This window comes from Suillus subalutaceus (genome assembly GCF_016647625.1).
Source record: "Suillus subalutaceus strain FC151 chromosome Unknown DFJ58scaffold_505, whole genome shotgun sequence".
Taxonomy (NCBI): domain Eukaryota; kingdom Fungi; phylum Basidiomycota; class Agaricomycetes; order Boletales; family Suillaceae; genus Suillus; species Suillus subalutaceus.
Window position 1 is genome coordinate 1 of NW_024540754.1, and position 19,952 is coordinate 19,952.

Here is a 19,952-nt window from a genome sequence, read left to right on the forward strand (position 1 = left end):
TCGACCGCATGGAGCGAACCTGGATAAGTCCTCTATCAAGAGTTTGAGCCAGGCGGCCATCCAGGACATCATCAAGAAAAACGCAGAAGACAAGCTACAGGAAGTCTGCGTCGCACCCCTAGAGAAGTTCGCAAAATCGGCTATCCCGCATGTTACGGTCTCTAGTGAGTGTCACTGTTCTGATTGTCATTTGCGTTCTCAATGAAATCTCGAGCGCAGCAAATGGAAACCATGAGGAGACGCTAGCCCGTTTGATCCAAACCTGAAGAACTCGTTCGTAACCATGTTGGGACCGACGCGTCAGTGATGACGTCCGTCGCTCAACGAGTGGATCCTGGACTCAAAATAAAAGCATCAATAGAGTGAGCCTCGCTTGTTTCATTCTTCTTATCTTGTGATTTACGCAGCATCAGGGTCGGCAAGAGAAGTCTGTCTCAATTTTGTATTCAAAATTACTGAACGTAATCCGAGCCTTCATCTGTCTTTCAGAATACTGGAAGGCGCTCGCATCAAGCGTACCATTCAAGAACCGTTCAATGTGGGACTGTCTGCACGTGCTTCACACTGACATCGTCAATGTTTGGAACTTCCAAGATCCTCATGGTGTAATAATAGCTCTCTTTTTGTTGTCACATGTTCTGACGTGGCTTACACGCAGTACTTGTGCAGCCCAGAGTTCAGGACATTGATGACGAACATGGTCAATGGCTGGACGTTGGCCCCCTCCTGATCCCAACAAGACCCTGTAGGGCAGTCTTTCATGCGATGGATGAACTTCATCTCACCCAATTTGCAGTTCAGTCGGGCTCACTATTGTGGGTACTATCGCGACCATCGTGTCTGCCCTGTCCGGACCTGCAGCCCCTATTGTTGTGCCGATAGCGGCAAGTGTTGTAATCGCGAGCTGGGTTTACGAGGTGTATGAGCAGACGTATGTCCTGCTACTTCATCGAGAGAATAATGACAGGTCTCTCCTCAGTCGCCCTGCGCTGCAGCGCTTCATGAAATACATCGTCGACTTGACTCTTGTGTTGCAGACACTGGTTCTTGTAGCGGGAAATCAAGAACTTCTCGTAAGGCCATCAAGCTTGCGGTCAAGTCCTACCACGAGTCACCAATGAATGGGAAGTCCATAATCGGATTCAGGAGTATGACAGGCAAATGACCTTGCGGCAACGCGCGAGCCGTGATTCATTGGATCAAATCATCGAGCTACTACAATCATATAACATTAGTGCAGAAGAAATGTCGGATCTTCAGCGAAATTTGCCCGCTGGTAGATTTATCATCGGATGAACATGGGGCAGTTAGTACTTTATTCTTCTTTTGGTGTTTAATGTTGTTGTGGTCTGACTTCTGGAGTACCTATGGGATTGTACTTGTACTATGTAATCGGAGTTATGACTGGTCCGTGCTACTGTAGTTTACCTGCGTTCTGAGATACAAAAGCTTTTGCTTGAAACGACCTGAAAAATCAGTTATATCTTCCCTGGACACAGCAATGTCATCGATTACTAGTACTACTACCCCCACGAGCCTGACTCGGAGAAAACGGTAATCTGTAATAAAGGTGTCATCAAACAGAGGCGATTCGGACAACCCTGTGAAAGAATAATTATTTCCCACCAGGTCACCACACATATGAGAACATTGAATATGCCAGCTTGTCCTACCGCGCGTACTGGACATCCGATTCGTACCTTTGCTTCTCTTCTTCAGGAGTCATGACGCGTTAGATGCTTGGTGAGCTAATAATAAAGTTGTGCTCAATGCATGATGCGGACTCGTCGCGATCGTCGATAAGAATAAGTTGCACCAACGGATGCAAATAACCTTGGGCAAGGAAACTTCAAATCTTTGAGCCCGCACTGGCAGGACGATTGTGCCTTAGCCGAGGGTTTGGTTACAGGACAGGCGTCACCCTAATCGAACTCCAGCCAAGCGATCCTATCCATGTACTCATATCACCTCCCCAGCCCCCTCTTGAAATGCAAAGTTCGTAACAGCCCTATCCAAACTTCAGCGCAAGCGACCACGTCACCACTACCAACCATCCAATCCCACTCACTCTCCCAGGCGCAGCTCTCTCGCATTACCTCTCCAGCCCCCTCGGTACACAAAACAATTGTACACCAGCTCCTCTAACAAACAATTCTTTCCGCCCGCATACTCCTCCGCATCTACAACCTCCAATAACAACAACATCCGCCCTCCCCGTCATATACCCGAAGGGTCTCACCACGATTGGCCCGCTTCCGCTTGGAACAAATCCAACTCCATCGCAGCAGCTAGCAAACATGGGGCTTATACAGCTCGTACCGCTCAGCCAACACCCATCGCCATCAGCGCGACAACAGGCATCTTCGTGCTTGTCCTCCTCATCAGATGCGTCATCACCCGTGGCCGGTAATATGGATGCTGTGCTTACCTGTTGCTTCAGCTGTAGTAGCATGATGTGCCGAAGGGACAAGAGAGGGAAAAGTTGTGGTGAGGATTGGGAATGTTGTTTTGGAGGCGCCAACAGCCACTAGTATGTCTCCCAGCCATGCACCTTTTCTATCCTCCATGTACTTCCGTTCTCATCGTATAAGGCAGACTTGACTGTCCCTCCATTATGTGTCCGGCTTATGAGGACGGTCGTGATCAACGCCTTCCCTTTCGAGAATTTCAGCGTGGTGCGAGTGCGAATCGATACGCTCACTACCAACAGCTCTTCAATTCCCTGTCTCAGCATGACTGAGGGATCGACAATTTCGTTGATGCCCTGAACTGCACAGGATCCTGAACTTAAGCTATGGGCGCCACTGTCATCGGTCGCAGCAAGCTCATAGACACGGGATTCAGTCGTTATACTTCGACACGCTCGCATGCTTATAAGACACGAATGAAACAGTAAGGTCTGACTGGAGACCATAGCATAGGCGACATCCAGCGCTGCAAAATTCTCCATCGACTCGATGCCGACATCCTGTAAGTCCGTTTCTCCTTTGTTCCACGATGACGTCGTCTATCGGTCACTCGAGAAGATGCATCTGGACTCAGGTTACAATCCGCGCGATCGTTGAGAACTTGAATGGATTTTGGATTTTGACCGTGGCATGTAGAGCAGTAACCAACGCTGAATGTATAACAAACAATACATCCATCTTACAAAACTTCATAACCCGGAGCTATGACCACATGCATATTGCACGCTATCCCTTAAAGAAAGCTAGCTAGAGATTTTCAAGGTGTCCGCTGTTCGAGGTCCATTGAGTTTGAAGGCTATCGTCCGCTTACAGCCAGGTCTTTTCAGAGATCTTATATATCAACCACCAGCTGGTGTCACTGACGTTGTCAGGAACGTTCAATTCCATGTGTCTTCATAGTGTAAGGTTAGAATGCCAATAAACGTTCGGGATTTCGGTTTAGAAAAAGTTATGCAAGTTGAGACAAGCTATGGAGCAGAAAGCAGAACATACCCAGCCTTGATGCGCTTGAAATAGGATCACGGATACTTGAGAGGTACATCAAGCGCCGTAACTCTCGCCACTAGGGTGACCGACATTCTCCAAATATGTATACGCCATACCAGACTAAGCACCATATTGCACGATCATACAACCATTTCGTACAGTTCCACAACCTGAATCTATCACGACAGATGTTTCAAGCAACTTGCATTCGCAGCCGAGACACCTCAGCTTCCCTCCGGACCAGAACATCATTGATGTTGGGTTGCATTGCCCAACATTAAGGTCTCCCTGAAGGCAAGCGGGTCAGTGGGATTGCTGTCACAACATGGCAGTGAAACATACCCAGGCGATGATTTAAGGTGATTTCAAGAATAGTCTTGATTAACTCCGCCTTCGCCTGTGAGCACAAAGCCTTTTTCTCCTTCCCCTGAGAGCGTTCAAAAGTTTCTTGCTTCTTCTGAGCGCGTTCAAAAGCTTCTTTCTCCTTTTCCTTAGAACGTTCGAAAGCTTCTTTTGCCTTCTCCTTAGAGCGTTCAGAAGCTTCTTTTGCCTTCTTCTTGAAGCGTTCAAACGGTAACTTCGCCCTCCAAGCAGGCAAGGTCCTCACATCTTCTTTATATGCGTGGGCAGCAGTAGTCATAGCGTCTGCATATGCGCGGGAAGCAGTAGTCATACCATCTTCATATGCGTGGGCGGCAGTTGTCATAGGTGCTTCATATGCCTGGACGGCAGCGCTCACACCTTCCCTGACAACAGCTGCATGCGGAGACGCGATGTACTGCTCCAGAGCGACATAAAAAGAGGGAACAGACTCCTGCTTGTCCTGAAGATAGCGTCTCTTGTCGAAAACGTAGAAAGAATGTTCGAAGATAATGACAACAGCTAAATGATCAATAATAAGCAGGTTCATTGCAACGTAGCTTCGAAAATCACCAGAAATGAGCTGAACATTATCCTCCAAGGGTGATGAGCCAGAGGCCTGGCACATTCGCAACATCAGAAATGTGTGTACAATCAGTGACCAATTGGACATACCACAGAGAGTAACCTAGACCCCATCTCTTCACGATGATTCTCACGCAACTGGTCAAATCATGGTAGAAAGTTGAATATCGTCCACCTCTGCTGAGGATCGATACACCCACAATCTGCCAATGTGTAAAATCTTCGGTCAGCATGGCCCGAAATCAAGGATGGACGAAGAAACTAACTTCCTATTGATGGATGAGCAATGTCGTCGGTGAGTAACACTGGAAGATTAAAACACTCACATTCTGTTAAGGGATGTGCGATTTCAGTCGTAAGCAAAGTTCGAACTCGACGGAAGATCAGCACACTGACATTCTGTCAGTGCATGAGTATTGTCAGTGCTGAAGCTCGATTGGGGGTGAAGAGACTCACGCCCTGTCAATGGATCAACGATGTCATCGATCAGCAACGCCCGCACTCAACGGCAGATGAACACACTCACGGGCTGTCAATGGGGATCGGTAATTTCATTGGTCAGTGATGCTCCAATTCGACTGAGGATCGATGTGCTTACACCCTGTGAACGGATGGGCGATGTCTTCAGTCAGAATGGCTCGAGCACAATGATGGATCGACCAACTCACAATCTGTTAACGGAGCAGCAACATTTTTGGTCAGCATTGCGCGAGGGTGACAGAGAATGAGTACACCCACACCCTGACAATGGATCAATGATTGCATCGGTGAGCAAGGCAGGAGGTCGACAATGGATGATTGCACTCACAAGCTGTCAATGGATCAACGATGTCGTCGGTTAGTGGCTCAAGGTCGGTAGAGGATCAATGTACTGACCTCCTGAAGATATTATCAAATGCTTTGATCAGGAATGCCCGAACTTGATAGAAGATCAAGACACTCACTCTCTGCGAACAGTGAGCAATGACTTGGATCAGCATGGCTCGAGCTCGAAGGAGGATCAAGACACTCACTTTCTGCGAACAGTGGGCAATGACTTGGATCAGCATGGCTCGAGCTCGAAGGAGGATCAAGACACTCACTCTCTGCGAACAGTGGGCAATGACTTGGATCAGCATGGCTCGAGCTCGAAGGAGGATCAAGACACTCACATCCTGCGAACAGTGGGCAATGACTTGGATCAGCATGGCTCGAGCTCGAAGGAGGATCAAGACACTCACGACCTGCGAACAGTGGGCAATGACTTGGATCAGCATGGCTCGAGCTCGAAGGAGGATCAAGACACTCACTCTCTGCGAACAGTGGGCAATGACTTGGATCAGCATGGCTCGAGCTCGAAGGAGGATCAAGACACTCACTTCCTGCGAACAGTGGGCAATGACTTGGATCAGCATGGCTCGAGCTCGAAGGAGGATCAAGACACTCACCCACTGCGAACAGTGGGCAATGACTTGGATCAGCATGGCTCGAGCTCGAAGGAGGATCAAGACACTCACATCCTGCGAACAGTGGGCAATGACTTGGATCAGCATGGCTCGAGCTCGAAGGAGGATCAAGACACTCACTTCCTGCGAACAGTGGGCAATGACTTGGATCAGCATGGCTCGAGCTCGAAGGAGGATCAAGACACTCACCCACTGCGAACAGTGGGCAATGACTTGGATCAGCATGGCTCGAGCTCGAAGGAGGATCAAGACACTCACTTCCTGCGAACAGTGGGCAATGACTTGGATCAGCATGGCTCGAGCTCGAAGGAGGATCAAGACACTCACGAACTGCGAACAGTGGGCAATGACTTGGATCAGCATGGCTCGAGCTCGAAGGAGGATCAAGACACCCACGAGCTGCGAACAGTGGGCAATGACTTGGATCAGCATGGCTCGAGCTCGAAGGAGGATCAAGACACTCACTTCCTGCGAACAGTGGGCAATGACTTGGATCAGCGTGGCTCGAGCTCGAAGGAGGATCAAGACACTCACTCTCTGCGAACAGTGGGCAATGACTTGGATCAGCATGGCTCGAGCTCGAAAGAGGATTAACAGACGTACTACCTGCAAGTAAACACCCAATGTAAATGAGAGCAACCTTCAAACTTTCTGATAATCTTACCAAGAGATGTGGAAACCAGACGCCTAATTTTCCTATTATCTCCTCACGACCCGTTTTCTTAGCAGAGTCAAAAAGTCCTGGGAGTGTTCTGGAAAATATCAGTCGCGAACGCTTGCGGCAGGTAAATGAAGCCATGGGTAGTTACCTCTCAACTGCATATTTCATACAGAGTTCCAAGTTGGTCTGCTGGGTCGAGACGAATAATTGCTGTAGTACCTCACTATCCAGAATTCCAGCCGTGCGTTCGATGAGTGATCCGCAATCTGCATCATCTTTGTCCATGTCTAATGGATCAACGGTCATCAGGTACAGCAACTCAACCATAAACCGGCTTACCAGGAAGGCATACATAACATTTTGGAGGCCATCGGACATTGTTGAAAAACTTCAGTTGTGGACCGTTAGCAAACGACTCCTTGGCATGCTTCGGCGCCTGTTCTTCAGCCTCCTCCATCGATGCTCCCTTCGATTTCAGTTCTGCATATGCCACGTCGTAGAGGGCATCAAACTTTGTGAACAAGATCATCACGGGAACTGAGGATTGTGAATCTGTGCATCAGTCGAACATCAACGATGGTCGGGTGCGAAAGCTTACTGCTTCCAGTGTCACACTGAGAGAAAAATTTGTTTTCGCCTTCTGTGAATGATCTGCTTGCCTCGTCCATCGGGATACAGTACCTATATTGAAACTTTAAGATAGCGCATGTCGTGATTGATTAGTTGCAATTACCAGATGACATGGAGTTGATCTTTTAATTTGGTTTCCTTGGAACGGCCTGCGATAAATGCCTTAACCTTGTCGAATTCGGATTCGCCGCCTGCTTCAAAGCCGCGTGAATCGTGAAAGACGAATCCTGGGTTGCTTTGAAACACCATTTCATTTTCGATATCGTGCTCCCCACGCTGAGAACGCGTCAGTTCATGCTACCAACTAAGCGCAAACATTACCTCTCTGGATGCCGTTAAAAACAGCAGCATCGATCTGATGTCGATAAGTCAGTAACCACTACCAGCCTCTTACTAACATCATGAGACGCACCTTTTTTCCAGCGCCGTTATAGATAACTGGGCTGTCCCGTGTGTTGCAAACTCTCTGGAGGATTGTAGTTTTTCCTGCATTCGCTCTTCCTATAACGAGGATTCGAAAGCGACCGATTTTCTTTCTGATCTCTGAAGGATCCATGGGGGAAGCACCAGACTTTGACACAAATTTTCCGACGGTGGGTTATCGTCGGAAAGAACAAATATCCAACGATAATCAGGCAAATAGTTACCAATATTCCGACAAGCTGAAAATCGTCGGAATGAGCCCTTATCTGACGTTTTTCGACAGCAAAAAAGTTGTGATTCTCCCTAATTATTCACCTGTCAAAAAGTAGTCCGTATGTAGCCTAATACAGCATATTCCCCTGCAATTGCGCGTCTCCTTCCTCCTGCAACGATCAGAGCCCTCCATGGCAAGCCTGTACTGCTGAGCCAGCTCCTGAGCTTTCAGACAAGCCCACTGAAGCCGCTTTGACGCGTAGTTCGACCCTTGGGACATCAAAACAACCATCTCCAATACTACTATGCCTCCTCGGAAGCCTCAGGTTGCCTCACACAGCGTGGAACTGGGCCAGGAAACGAGTCCAGAAGGCGGTCAGGAGGCTGGGGGCAAGGCTGTGGCCAAGAGGAAGCTGAATGACGGAGGGGATGTGTCCATAACCTCCAAACGTGGTAGGAAGACTCTGGTTCAGCCACGGACCACAGGTGGGTTCAAAAACCCGTTCCCAGCACTCGGTTCCACGTCAGCACCTCCGGTTGTTCATAATATGGCACCAGTAGCTCACCTAGTTCCTCTGGAGTCCATTCCACCTCATCCACCGCAGTCGTTCGATGCAATGTTGCCACAAAGCCAACGTTATGACGCATATATGCGTCCTGATGGATAGAGGCAAAGCTGTCAGAACGAAACAATCCTTCAGCTGGACCTGCAGACGTACCCATCGATCCTGCACTTGAGGCAACACGCGAGCTTGACGTGCCATCACCAAATCAAGGCTATGACCCTGACACCACGAGAATGCCTCCTCCTGCTACAAATCAAACGATCCCATCCAAATTAGCGAGTGCTGCGATCATCAAGAGTCCATTTGATGCCTTGTCTACACGTCTGACCAGCACCAATCCCTTTCACATGCTGTCGAGCACCCGAGTCATTGGCTTAGACGGGTCGGGAAATGAATTGTATCCATGACCAGGAATAGGCGGGACATGACCTGGCTGGTCTTCAGGGCCGCGCCAGTGCTGGAATTGGTCCCATTTGCCTGGTCGTAGAAGAAATCGCTGTAGAGCCCGTTCAGGAGGTACATATGGGACGATTTTTGTTGGAGTTCGTTTGAGGGTGCCGTCAGCCAGTCGTTTCGAGGTGTACAACAATCCGTCACAATCAGGATTAGTGCAATCAGGAGAATGTAGCTCAGGAAGCTCTGATGGATGGTGTAGCTTCCAACAGACATTGCAAACGAAAAAAATAAACAATAAATTGATCTGTCGATAGACCAAGTCGTCTGAGGAGGGTGGGGAGTGTGCGGGCAAAGTTATCGAGCCCTGGATACTCAATATCAGGGTTGGCCTGTTGAGCAGTGCGCAGAAGGCGCTCCTTTCCTTCAAGATCGTGATACACTGCTGCGTGGGTAGCATTATAGAATGCTGCAGATATAAATGCATGTATGTATGCGTGGCGGACTGCCGGATGGTCGTCCATGCATGACGGAGGGTCAGCGTGAATATCCGCTCCTTCTAGGACATCCGAGAAATCAAACTGGGTGCCCTGCGATACAAAGAGATCAATAGCAGCAGCAGCCTCATCATCCTCGACATCAATGTCAGGATCATCATCGGGAACTGCAGGATCTTCCGTGTCATCCTCTGGTGTGTTGGCTCGTCCAAGTCGCTGAAAAATTTCTTCATCTTCGTCAGTGCTGAAGTCATTTGGGCCTCGAACATCTGGGGGTTCATTCCACATCTCGAAGAGGTTGTCTAGCGGCTCAGGAGGGTCGAAGATCCCTTCCCCATCATCATCACCATGCGCGAATGGTTCGTTGGCTCCAAAAGGCTCATGTGCAGGTGAGTGAGGCCCAGAAGCGACTGGTTCAATGGTACGAGCATCGCGGAGCTGCTGATCAGCAGCATGGTGTCTTGCAGCTGTCTGAACGGTCTGTAGTTTCTGACCACTTGCGTCAGGATTATCCCTACATCTGTAGCTCTCACAGGAGCACCACTTATACGACAACTTGGGCATGAGTCTGGAGACCCGGTAGGAGGATGTGGAAGCTGAGTCAGTGGGCGACGACGGCTATACATGTACATGCGTTCACAACGTTGATTGCTGCGCAGTTAAGTCCGAAACGAGTAACCAACAGTGGATTATCGATCGATATCGCTACAAATTTTCGCCAACATGAATTACGTCGGATTTCCAAATTCTCACTCATTCTCGCCGGGGAATATTTTAGCTCAAAGTCTGGTGAAGGTAGATGTGATGGAGAAGCGTTGGTGTAGCCTTATAATCGATCACTGCAGTTTGCCAATACCTGACCCGAAGCCTGTCTAGATTCCGAGTCAGTGGGCAATGTTACCATGAGGCGTACACGACGAGTCCTTGCATCGAATCGAAGGTGGCGGAATTTCTACAAAGGCAAATTGGGTTTCCGTTTATGTTCAATTTAAAATTAGTTTGCGTCAACTCAGTGAATGCTATGGATGTGAGCCGTACACGAGGAGTTAGGCTTGGCGTCTAAGCACCTGATAGCTATCGATCCATCTTGATCTCAGGTCACAGGGTCCGTGCCTAAAGGGTGCTAACTTGAAGTTACAGCTGGTCCGGCTAAAGAAGCACGGTGGCTTTGTATGCTTCCTTCTCTCACCATTCAATTCGAATCAGTCACAGTATGGTTGCTATATTTTGGTACACCCTCGACCAATCCCAAGCCCGACACAGGCACACCGTTTGACCCACATGTTTTCCATTTCATAACGAGCTGGGCGTGTGCGTGAATAGCTGGTCTGGGTGCTACACGAGGACACCTCCCTTCAGCAAGGCTGATGCATGACCCACACTCGGCCTCTAGATAAATCTACCGTGACCAAGGACAGTCTTCCCCAACTCGAATCAGGATTCAGAATGGCTAGTTCCCTTGACGCTTCAACGCCGGTTTGCCCCCTCTACATTTCTGGTACAAGTTACTTTATCGACGAAATCATAAATCACACTAAATATATCCAATAGGTGTCATCGTCGACTTCAGTAACTCGAAAAAGAATGTGGAGTCTTTGAATTGCGGAAGTCGCCCACGCCAATCAAAAGCGGGGCAGGAAAGGCTTTGCGACAGACATTTTCTCCACCCATGTAAGGACTTGACTCTGACGACTGTACCCGCCTGAGTTGTTATCGTGTTTAATTATAGGAAACTTTCTCCTGGGGATACGTTTTCCTTACACATACGATACAAGAGATGGTATGGAACCGAGCATGAAGACATTGTTTTCGACCCGGAAGACATGTTCCGTGTATGTGGTGCAAGAGAAAGACAAGGTGAAACAATAGTCACGGCGCCCTGGCCATGATCGCTCACCAATTCAACCTCACATGCACAGAATACAACAAGGTTCATAAAAACGTCACTATCGTTGTCGAACTTTCCAGGAATCCAACAACCGAAGTAAGGTTCCATGTCTCGTATTGGAAAAAATCTAAGTCATAGATTAGCAGGCCGAGCAACTTGTCTCTTCTTCCGACGAAACCCTGGAGCTCCAGCCTACTACCGACGAAATATTCCGGAAGTGTCCTCAGTGAGTCTGGATCACCGTGAAAGTGACATTCTTGAAGCTGATGCCCAGGGGCTTCTAAGGTTCCGAATTCTGGTGATAGGAAAGGTATCAGGCTTTCGCTGATCTCAGGCCAGTGTTGACACGGTACCTCTAATAGACTGGTGTTGGCAAGTCTTCACTGATCAACCACGCATTTGGAGTACAAAACGCGGTGAGTTGAGCACCACACTTCAACAAGCACAGCTACTCATACTATCGATAGACCGCTTCGCACGATAAGCCAGGCGAGGTCAGTATCGACCACGAGTTCATCTCATCGCAGAACAACAAGTTTGTTCTCCACGACAGCAAAGGTTTCGAACCAGGGGAAAAAGACAACCTCAAAATAGTCCGAGATTTCATTGACCGTCGAAGAAAAAATGCCTTATTTGAAAGATCAGTTGCATGCTGTTTGGTAGGGCCTCCGTCTTAATGCGTTTGTACGGCAAGCTAACGACATGCAAGGCTTTGCTTTGAAATACCCCGCGCAGGCGGGCGTTTACTTGAGATCGGTGTGGAGCAATTTCTCACATCGAAGCGCGAGGGGAAGCTGGGAAACAGTACGTTAATGGATTGCTACCGCTCCGACAGGTCACAGCTAACACAGGTCAAAGTTCCCATTGTTGCCGTCTTCACTAAATACGACACTCTTCTCGACCGCGTGGAGCGAACCCTGGACAAGTCTTCTCTCAAGGGTCTGAGCAAGGCGGACATTCAGGAACTCGCCAAGAAAAACACAAAAGACAAGCTACAGGAGGTCTGCGTCGCACCCCTAGAGAACTTTGCAGGGTCCGATATCCCGCATGTTGCGGTCTCCAGTGGGTCTTACTCCTGTGGTTGTCATTTCCGTCCTCAATGAAACTTTGAGCGCAGCAAATGGAAACCACGAGGAGACGCTAGCCTGTTTGATCCGAACCACTGAAGAACTCGTTTGTAAACATGTTGGGACCGACGCGTCGGTGATGACGTCCGTCGCTCAGCGAGTGGATCCTGGCCTTAAAATAAAGGCATCAATAGAGTGAGCCTCGCTTGCTTCAATCTTCTTATCTTGTGATTTACGCAGCGTCAGGGTTGGCAAGAGAAGTCTGTTTCGATTTTGTATTTAGAATTACCGAACATAAACTGAGCCCTTCCGTCTGTCTTTCAGAATACTGGAAGGCATTCACATCGAGCATACCATTCAAGAACCGTTCGATGTGGGACTGTCTGCACGTGCTCCACACTGACATTGTCAATGTGTGGAACTTTCAAGACCCTAATGGTGTAATAGCTCTCTCTTCTTTATTAGTTGTCGCATATTCTGACGTGGCTTACGTGCAGTACTTGTGCAGCCCTGAGTTCAGGGGATTGATGACGAACATGGTCAATGAGCTGGACGTTGGACCTACTGCTGATGCCAACCAGAACCTGTAGGGCAGCTTTCATATGACGAACGAATTTCATCTCATCCAATATTCACAGTAAATTTGGGCTCTCCATTGTGGGTACTATTGCGGGCATCGCGTCTACCCTGGCTGGACCTGCAGCCCCTATCATAGTACCGATAGCAGTAAGTGTTGTGGTCGTGAAATGGGTTCACGAGGTGTATCAGCAGTCGTACGTCCCGCTCCTCATCCTTTATCAAGAAAATAATGACGGGTCTCTTCTCAGCTGCGCGGCGCTCCTGCGCTTCATGGAATACATCATCGACTTGACTCTTGTGTTGCAGACGCTGTATCTCCTGTCGGAAAACCAGGAATTGTCTCGTCGAGCCATCAAGCTTGCGGTCAAGTCCTATCACGACTCATCGATGAGCGGAGGAGTCCATAATCGGATTCAGGAGTACGACAGGCAAATGACCTTGCGGAAACGCGCAGACCGGGATTCGTTGGATCAATTGATTGAGCTACTGCAATCATATAGCATCAGTGCAAAAGAAGTGTCGGATCTTCGGAAAAGTTTGCCCGATGTGGATTTATCGTCGGATGAACCATGGGACACGGTCGAGAAGTCTTAGTACTTGATTCTTTCTTTTGTATATGATTCGTGTGTTTGCTGGTGTCTGACTTCTGCAGTACCTACGAGATTGTGACGGGTGCTCACTCGTACTATGTATGGAGTTATTACTGGTCCGTGCCACTGTAGTTTGCCTAGCGTTCTGAGGTATTGTAACCATGAAAAGCTTTAGCTTGACACGACCTGACAAATTAGTTTATCCTCCCTGGATACAACATGATTACTACCTCCCAATGAGTCGAACTCGGAGAAATGATAGTCTGTAATCGACCCTACGAAGGAATAATTATTTCCCACCAGGCCACTACACATCGAACATGCCAGCCCAGTCAACGCGGCGGAGGTAGGCAAAGGTAAAGCAAACCTGATAGACAATGGAATTTTCTCTTAACCTAGATATCACGCACTTTGAGTTTTACTGGCTTTCCCTCGTTTATTGCAAAATGTTCGAAGCAGTGGCAAAAGAAGCGTGATTAGTGAACGTTAACGCTGAGCTTGAACGACGATATGAAGGAATCGTGATCGGTTTGCTGGTCCCAAACTTTTTTATGGCTGATAAATGTGCTTGTCAGGAAGGGGGTTTTTTTTAAAAAAAAATCAATTGCTTATTGTCCGTTGGGGCAAAGCCCTATGATGGACAGTATATACGTAGTAAGAAGAAGGGGCAACGTAGACGGACAAACGTTGCCTACTCAATGGAAATGGAACGGTCATCTTGGCCAGGCGTGATCTTTACTATAAGCATCAAGTAGAACACTGAGATCAAGGGAAGCGTACCATTCAGATGCAGTGGACTGATGGTCGTGAGAATCACAAAGCTTCGATTGGATATCCTGGACAATCGGTTATAGTGGTAAGCCATCGTAAAAGTATGATTAGTTACTGAATGGGCCTGCCATGGAACCATCGATCACCAACAGCGAGGTATCAGAGAAGCTTGTAGACAAAGAGTTCTAGACTACACCCTCGTCTGTGGCATGTTTATAGGTGTATCCGGCAAGCTCTAGACTGCCATATTGAATATCTGCAGGGCCAGAAATATCGAAACCCCGGATGTGAGCCGATATGACGCTAGCACGCGATGAAGCGCGGAGTCCATGGACTTGTTGAGAACAAATGAGGACTTGTGGGCTACTGTGGGGCACATACGGCAAAGTAGGCTAAAGTAGGTCAGCCATGAGAGTACCAGGAACCAGGTCGATTTAATGTATATCCTGGTACCCTACGAATCAGCGGAGTTCGCCAATATGCGAATTGATCGTCGGGGTGAGATTTGGTTCGTGTCGCGTGGTAGAAGTGATCCGTTGCAGGGAAACTGTGCGGTCTGATAATGATGCAACACATGCTTAGCTGTGGTCTGACACAGCTTAGATGGGAAGATCAGCGAGCCAATATTGACCTGAAGATATAAAGTTTAGTAGTAACATGTCATCAAGGATATGATTTGAATAAGGTTACAGTCGACTAAAGGTGAAATAAGCTGCTATAATAGCCCCACTATAGATCGCTTATCATTGTATATAGGACTCGATGAGGACCATGAGTGGAACGGAAAGTAGACAGGGTTTTTCAGGCCCACCGGGTTGGTGAGAGCAGGTGAGAACTGGAAGAAGCCGAATCTAGGACTTCTTTGCTTCTCTTTTTCGGGTTAGGGTTCGACACCACTGTGATCGATCGATCGATCGATCCTACTTGCAGCGGAGGTCAGAACGCGCTGGCACAATACAACAGTCAGCCAACTACCTCAGCATCCGTCTTCCTCATCTCATCCACAATTGTAATACCAAACTACTTTACATAATATAATCAATACCAGCATCCGTCTTCCTCACAATTAATACCCTTCATCACGTACGGCCTCGCAATATGGAGCACCTCCATCCAACACATACCCGCCATACTCACAATCACAATACCCACCCATGCCCAAATGATGATCGGTAATATGAGTCATCTCCAGCTGCCTCTCTCACAACATGGACACCAACCATTCTAACTATCCCTCCAGTCAGTCTTCCAATCATGGACCACCCCTACCCCTCCCGCCAATTCACAACCCTACTTGTCATCCGCACCATTTCATACCCAATCATTCGAGTTCAACAATCAATAGCCCTACCCAAACTCCAGCGCAAGCGACTACTACCAACCATCCAATTCAACTCACTCCAAGGCTCTCCCCTCGCGTTACCTCTCCAGCCCCCTCTCCATATTCCAAACCAATCATACATTAGCTCCTCTAACGAACAAGCCTATCCACGGCACTAACAGCCCACATACACCTCTACATCCGCTGCAGGGTACAACCTCCCCCCACTTGCGCCCTCCGAGCATCCGACCGCAGGCTCTCACCACGAATGGCCCGTCGCCTCCCCCGCATCCACATGGAACAATCCTAATTCCATATCCTTCAGCTAGCGAGCATGGGCTCATCCAACTCGCACCGCTCCGCCAACACTCATTGTCTTCAGCCCGCCAACACGCGTCTTCTTCCTCGTCGTCCTCATCTGACGCGTCGCCGCCAGTGGCTGGGAATACGAACACACCAGGGGGAGGGGCGTACCTACTGATCCAGCTGTCGTGCGTGCCGTTCGAACGTGATGCGCGGGTAGGGAAGAACAATATATTGAGCATCGGGAGTATTGTTTCAGATAGTGCCTGGCGTTTGGATCCTTCGGATTTTGAGCGCGACGAATACTTTGTAGACCCGTGTTGTGTTGGAACGTGGTTCGTACCGGAAGCTTTTTGTCCCTTGTCCCTTTACTTGTTTTTTTCAGGTCCAGGCAGGCCTTCTTGGCACCTACCTCCATCACCTCCCCACGCCCTGCAGTACCCTCGACAGTTCAAATGTCCACCCACCACCATTCTCTCGCCATCCTGCACACCTGGCCATATACATGTGACGCCCTCCGTTACTCTCCCTGCGCAGGCTACCTGTAGCATTCACTCGTTCCTCGGAATCACAGTCCTCCCTTGCTGCCCCCTGGCTTCCCTTGCTGCTGCCCACGATACGCGAACAAATAGTACCTCAGCTCTTCTAACAAGAAAAACTACTCACGGCACCATAAGCCTCCGCATCAACAGGAGGGTACAAGTTCTCGAATCTCCCTACATCTGCCCTCCCAGCATCTACCTGCAGGTTCTCACCACGAGTGGCCCGCGCCAATGCCCATATTCCCGTGAAACAAACCCAACGCCATAGCAAAAGTCAGAAAAGGGGGCTTATCCTAGTTCGTGCTGCTCAGCCAACACCCGTCGCCATCAGCTCGACAACAGGCATCTTCGTGCTGGGCCTTCCTCATCAGATGCGTCAGCGTCTGTGGCTGGGAATATGGGCACACCAGGCGGTGGGGGATGGTTATACCTGCCACTTTCCTCTGTCAGAGCATGGTGCGCCGAAGGGACAGTGGGGGAAGAAATTGTGGGGCGGATTGGAGTATTATTTCAGATAGTACCAACAGCTGGTATGTCTCCCTGCCATGCACCTTTTTCATCCTCTGCTCCCATGTTCATCTGGTAAGGTAGACTTGACCGTCCCTCCACATCCAACTTATGAAGGCAGTCACAGGATATCTCAGCGTGGCGCGACTGCAAATCGATACGCTGACTACCAACAGCTCTTCAATTTCTTGTGTCAACACGACTCGACCCCGTTGAAAGATCGCAAATTTCGTTCATGTCTTGAATTGACACACTTGGGATGCTGACACTTAGCGATGGACGTCATTGCCGTCGGCCGCAGCAAAGCTCTCGCACATGAGATTCAATCGCCAGACTGAGCAGACAGGCAAGTGCTTTCTTACTATGGTCCTCTTTAAACGCTTTTCGTTTGTTTATAAGACTCGCATGAAAAGGCCACAGTGATATTAAGGTCCAACTGAAGACCATGACATAGGTGACATCAAGCATCGCACATTTATCCTTGGGACCTGATGCAGACGTCTTGTAAGTCGGCTTCTCCTTTGTTCCACGATGGCGTCATCTCTCAGTCCCCTGAAAGCTGCATCTAGACTCTGGAGCATGATGCGCGCTGCTGATAGTTGTTTGTTTAGTGAAATTGAGAATGATGGCGTTCTAACTGTAGGCCCTTGGATCCACGGAGCGCATATACTCAACGTATGAGCATTTGAGATATCTACCGTTGACTTCATAATCTAGAGCTATAATAACCTGCACACCGACCCTCAAAGAACGACCACTTTCAAGGTGCGTCCGGTCCATCGATTTTGAAAGCTATTATCCACCAACTGCAGTCTTAGCCATTAGCTGGTGTCATTCACGCTGTCAGGGACGTTCCATGTGTTGAAATAGAATGAGACTCTGAAATGACATTTAAAAAAAATTGAGATAAGTCGAGATAGGATGTGGAGCAAGCTGATACGTAGAACATACCCAACCTCAATGCACGTGAATCGGGCCACGGATACTTGAGAGGTACATCAAGCCCAGTAGATCTCGCCACTGTCTCAACTAAGGGTAACCGACATGCTTCAAAACCATGCCATATTAATATTTGCGTGATCATACAATAATTCATACAGTTCCACGTCCTGCGACAGACCATTCAAGAAAACCGCATTTACTGCCAAGACACCTCAGCTCCACTCCGAAGCGGAACATCATTCACATTGTATTGTATCGCCCAACATTAAGGTCTTGCTGAAGACAAGCAGATTAGCGGGATTTCTGCCACAACCTGACGACATCTCATCTACACACCTCACTGGAACACAATCTACGTTGTGTTGCATTAAGGTCTTGCTGAGACAAGTAGATCAGCGGGGATGTTGCCACAACATGACGGTTAAACATACGCAAGCGATTATTGAAAGTGATTTCAAGAATAGTCTTGATTAACTCCCCCTCCGCTGAGAGCACAAGATTTCTTGCTCCTCCTGAGGTCGTTCAATTGCTTTTTTCGCCTTCCTCTTGAAGGGTTCAAACGGTAACTTTGCCATCCAAGCAAGCAGGTTTCCTTGATTCGTGTAGACAGCGCTCCTCACAGCTTCATTATATGCGCGGGCGGCAGCCCTCACATCTTTCTTGACAGCAGCTGCACGTGGAGACGCAATGTACTGCTCGCAAGCGACATCAAAAGAAGGATCAGACTCTGCTTGTCCTGAAGATAGCGCCGCTTGTCGAAAACGTAGAAAGAATGTTCGAAGATAATGACAACAGCTAAATGACAATAATAAGCAGGTTCATCGTAACATAACTCGAAAATCACCAGAAATGAGCTGAACATATTCTCCAAGGGTGATGAGCCAGAGGCCTGGCACATTCGCAACATCAGAAATGTGTGTACAATCAGTGACCAATTGGACATACCACAGAGAGTAACCTAGACCCCATCTCTTCACGATGATTCGCATACAACTGGTCAAATCATGGTAAAGTTGAATATCGTCCACCTCTGCTGAGGATCGATACACCCACATCTGCCAATGTGTAAAATCTTCGGTCAGCATGGCCCGAAATCAAGAAGGACGAAGAAACTAACTTCCTATTGATGGATGAGCGATGTCGTCGGTGAGCAACACTGGAAGATTAAAACACTCACAGTCTGTTAAGGGATGTGCGATTTCAGTCGTAAGCAAAGCTCGAACTCGACGGAAGATCAGCACACTGACTTCTGTCAGTGCATGAGTATTGTCAGTGGTGAGCAGGCTGAAGCTCGATTGGGGGTGAAGAGACTCACGCCTGTCAATGGATCAACGATGTCATCGATCAGCAACGCCCGCACTCAACGGCAGATGAACACACACATCTGTCAATGGGGATCGGTAATTTCATTGGTCAGTGATGCTCCAATTCGACTGAGGATCGATGTGCTTACATCCTGTGAACGGATGGGCGATGTCTTCAGTCAGAATGGCTCGAGCACAATGATGGATCGACCAACTCACAATCTGTTAACGGAGCAGCAACATTTTTTCAGCATTGCGCGAGGGTGACAGAGAATGATACACCCACACCCTGACAATGGATCAATGATTGCATCGGTGAGCAAGGCAGGAGGTCGACAATGGATGATCGCACTCACAAGCTGTCAATGGATCAACGATGTCGTCGGTTAGTGGCTCAAGGTCGGTAGAGGATCAATGTACTGACCTCCTGAAGATATTATCAAATGCTTTGATCAGGAATGCCCGAACTTGATAGAAGATCAAGACACTCACATCTGCGAACAGTGGGCAATGACTTGGATCAGCATGGCTCGAGCTCGAAGGAGGATCAAGACACTCACACGCGAACAGTGGGCAATGACTGGATCAGCATGGCTCGAGCTCGAAGGAGGATCAAGACACTCACACCTGCGAACAGTGGGCAATGACTTGGATCAGCATGGCTCGAGCTCGAAGGAGGATCAAGACACTCACATCTCTGCGAACAGTGGGCAATGACTGGATCAGCATGGCTCGAGCTCGAAGGAGGATCAAGACACTCACGACCTGCGAACAGTGGGCAATGACTTGGATCAGCATGGCTCGAGCTCGAAGGAGGATCAAGACACTCACACCTGCGAACAGTGGGCAATGACTTGGATCAGCATGGCTCGAGCTCGAAGGAGGATCAAGACACTCACACTGCGAACAC

The 19,952-nt window shown here is 48.7% G+C and overlaps 2 protein-coding genes across 2 annotated transcripts; one reads left to right on the plus strand and one right to left on the minus strand.

The window, feature by feature from the left end:
- Positions 1–8,077: 8,077 nt before the first annotated feature.
- DFJ58DRAFT_738506 (uncharacterized protein) lies at positions 8,078–8,440 on the plus strand (the record flags this gene model as incomplete). Its single annotated transcript, XM_041386984.1, has 1 exon — positions 8,078–8,440. The coding sequence occupies one exon, from the start codon at positions 8,078–8,080 to the stop codon at positions 8,438–8,440; it is 363 nt and encodes a 120-aa protein (XP_041234890.1).
- Positions 8,441–8,579: 139 nt separating this feature from the next.
- Positions 8,580–9,792, minus strand: DFJ58DRAFT_882218 (uncharacterized protein; the record flags this gene model as incomplete). Its single annotated transcript, XM_041394568.1, has 2 exons — positions 8,580–8,977; positions 9,051–9,792. 2 exons carry the CDS (start codon positions 9,790–9,792, stop codon positions 8,682–8,684), a joined length of 1,038 nt encoding a protein of 345 aa, XP_041234891.1. The 3' UTR covers positions 8,580–8,681.
- Between the last annotated feature and the right edge of the window lie 10,160 nt (positions 9,793–19,952).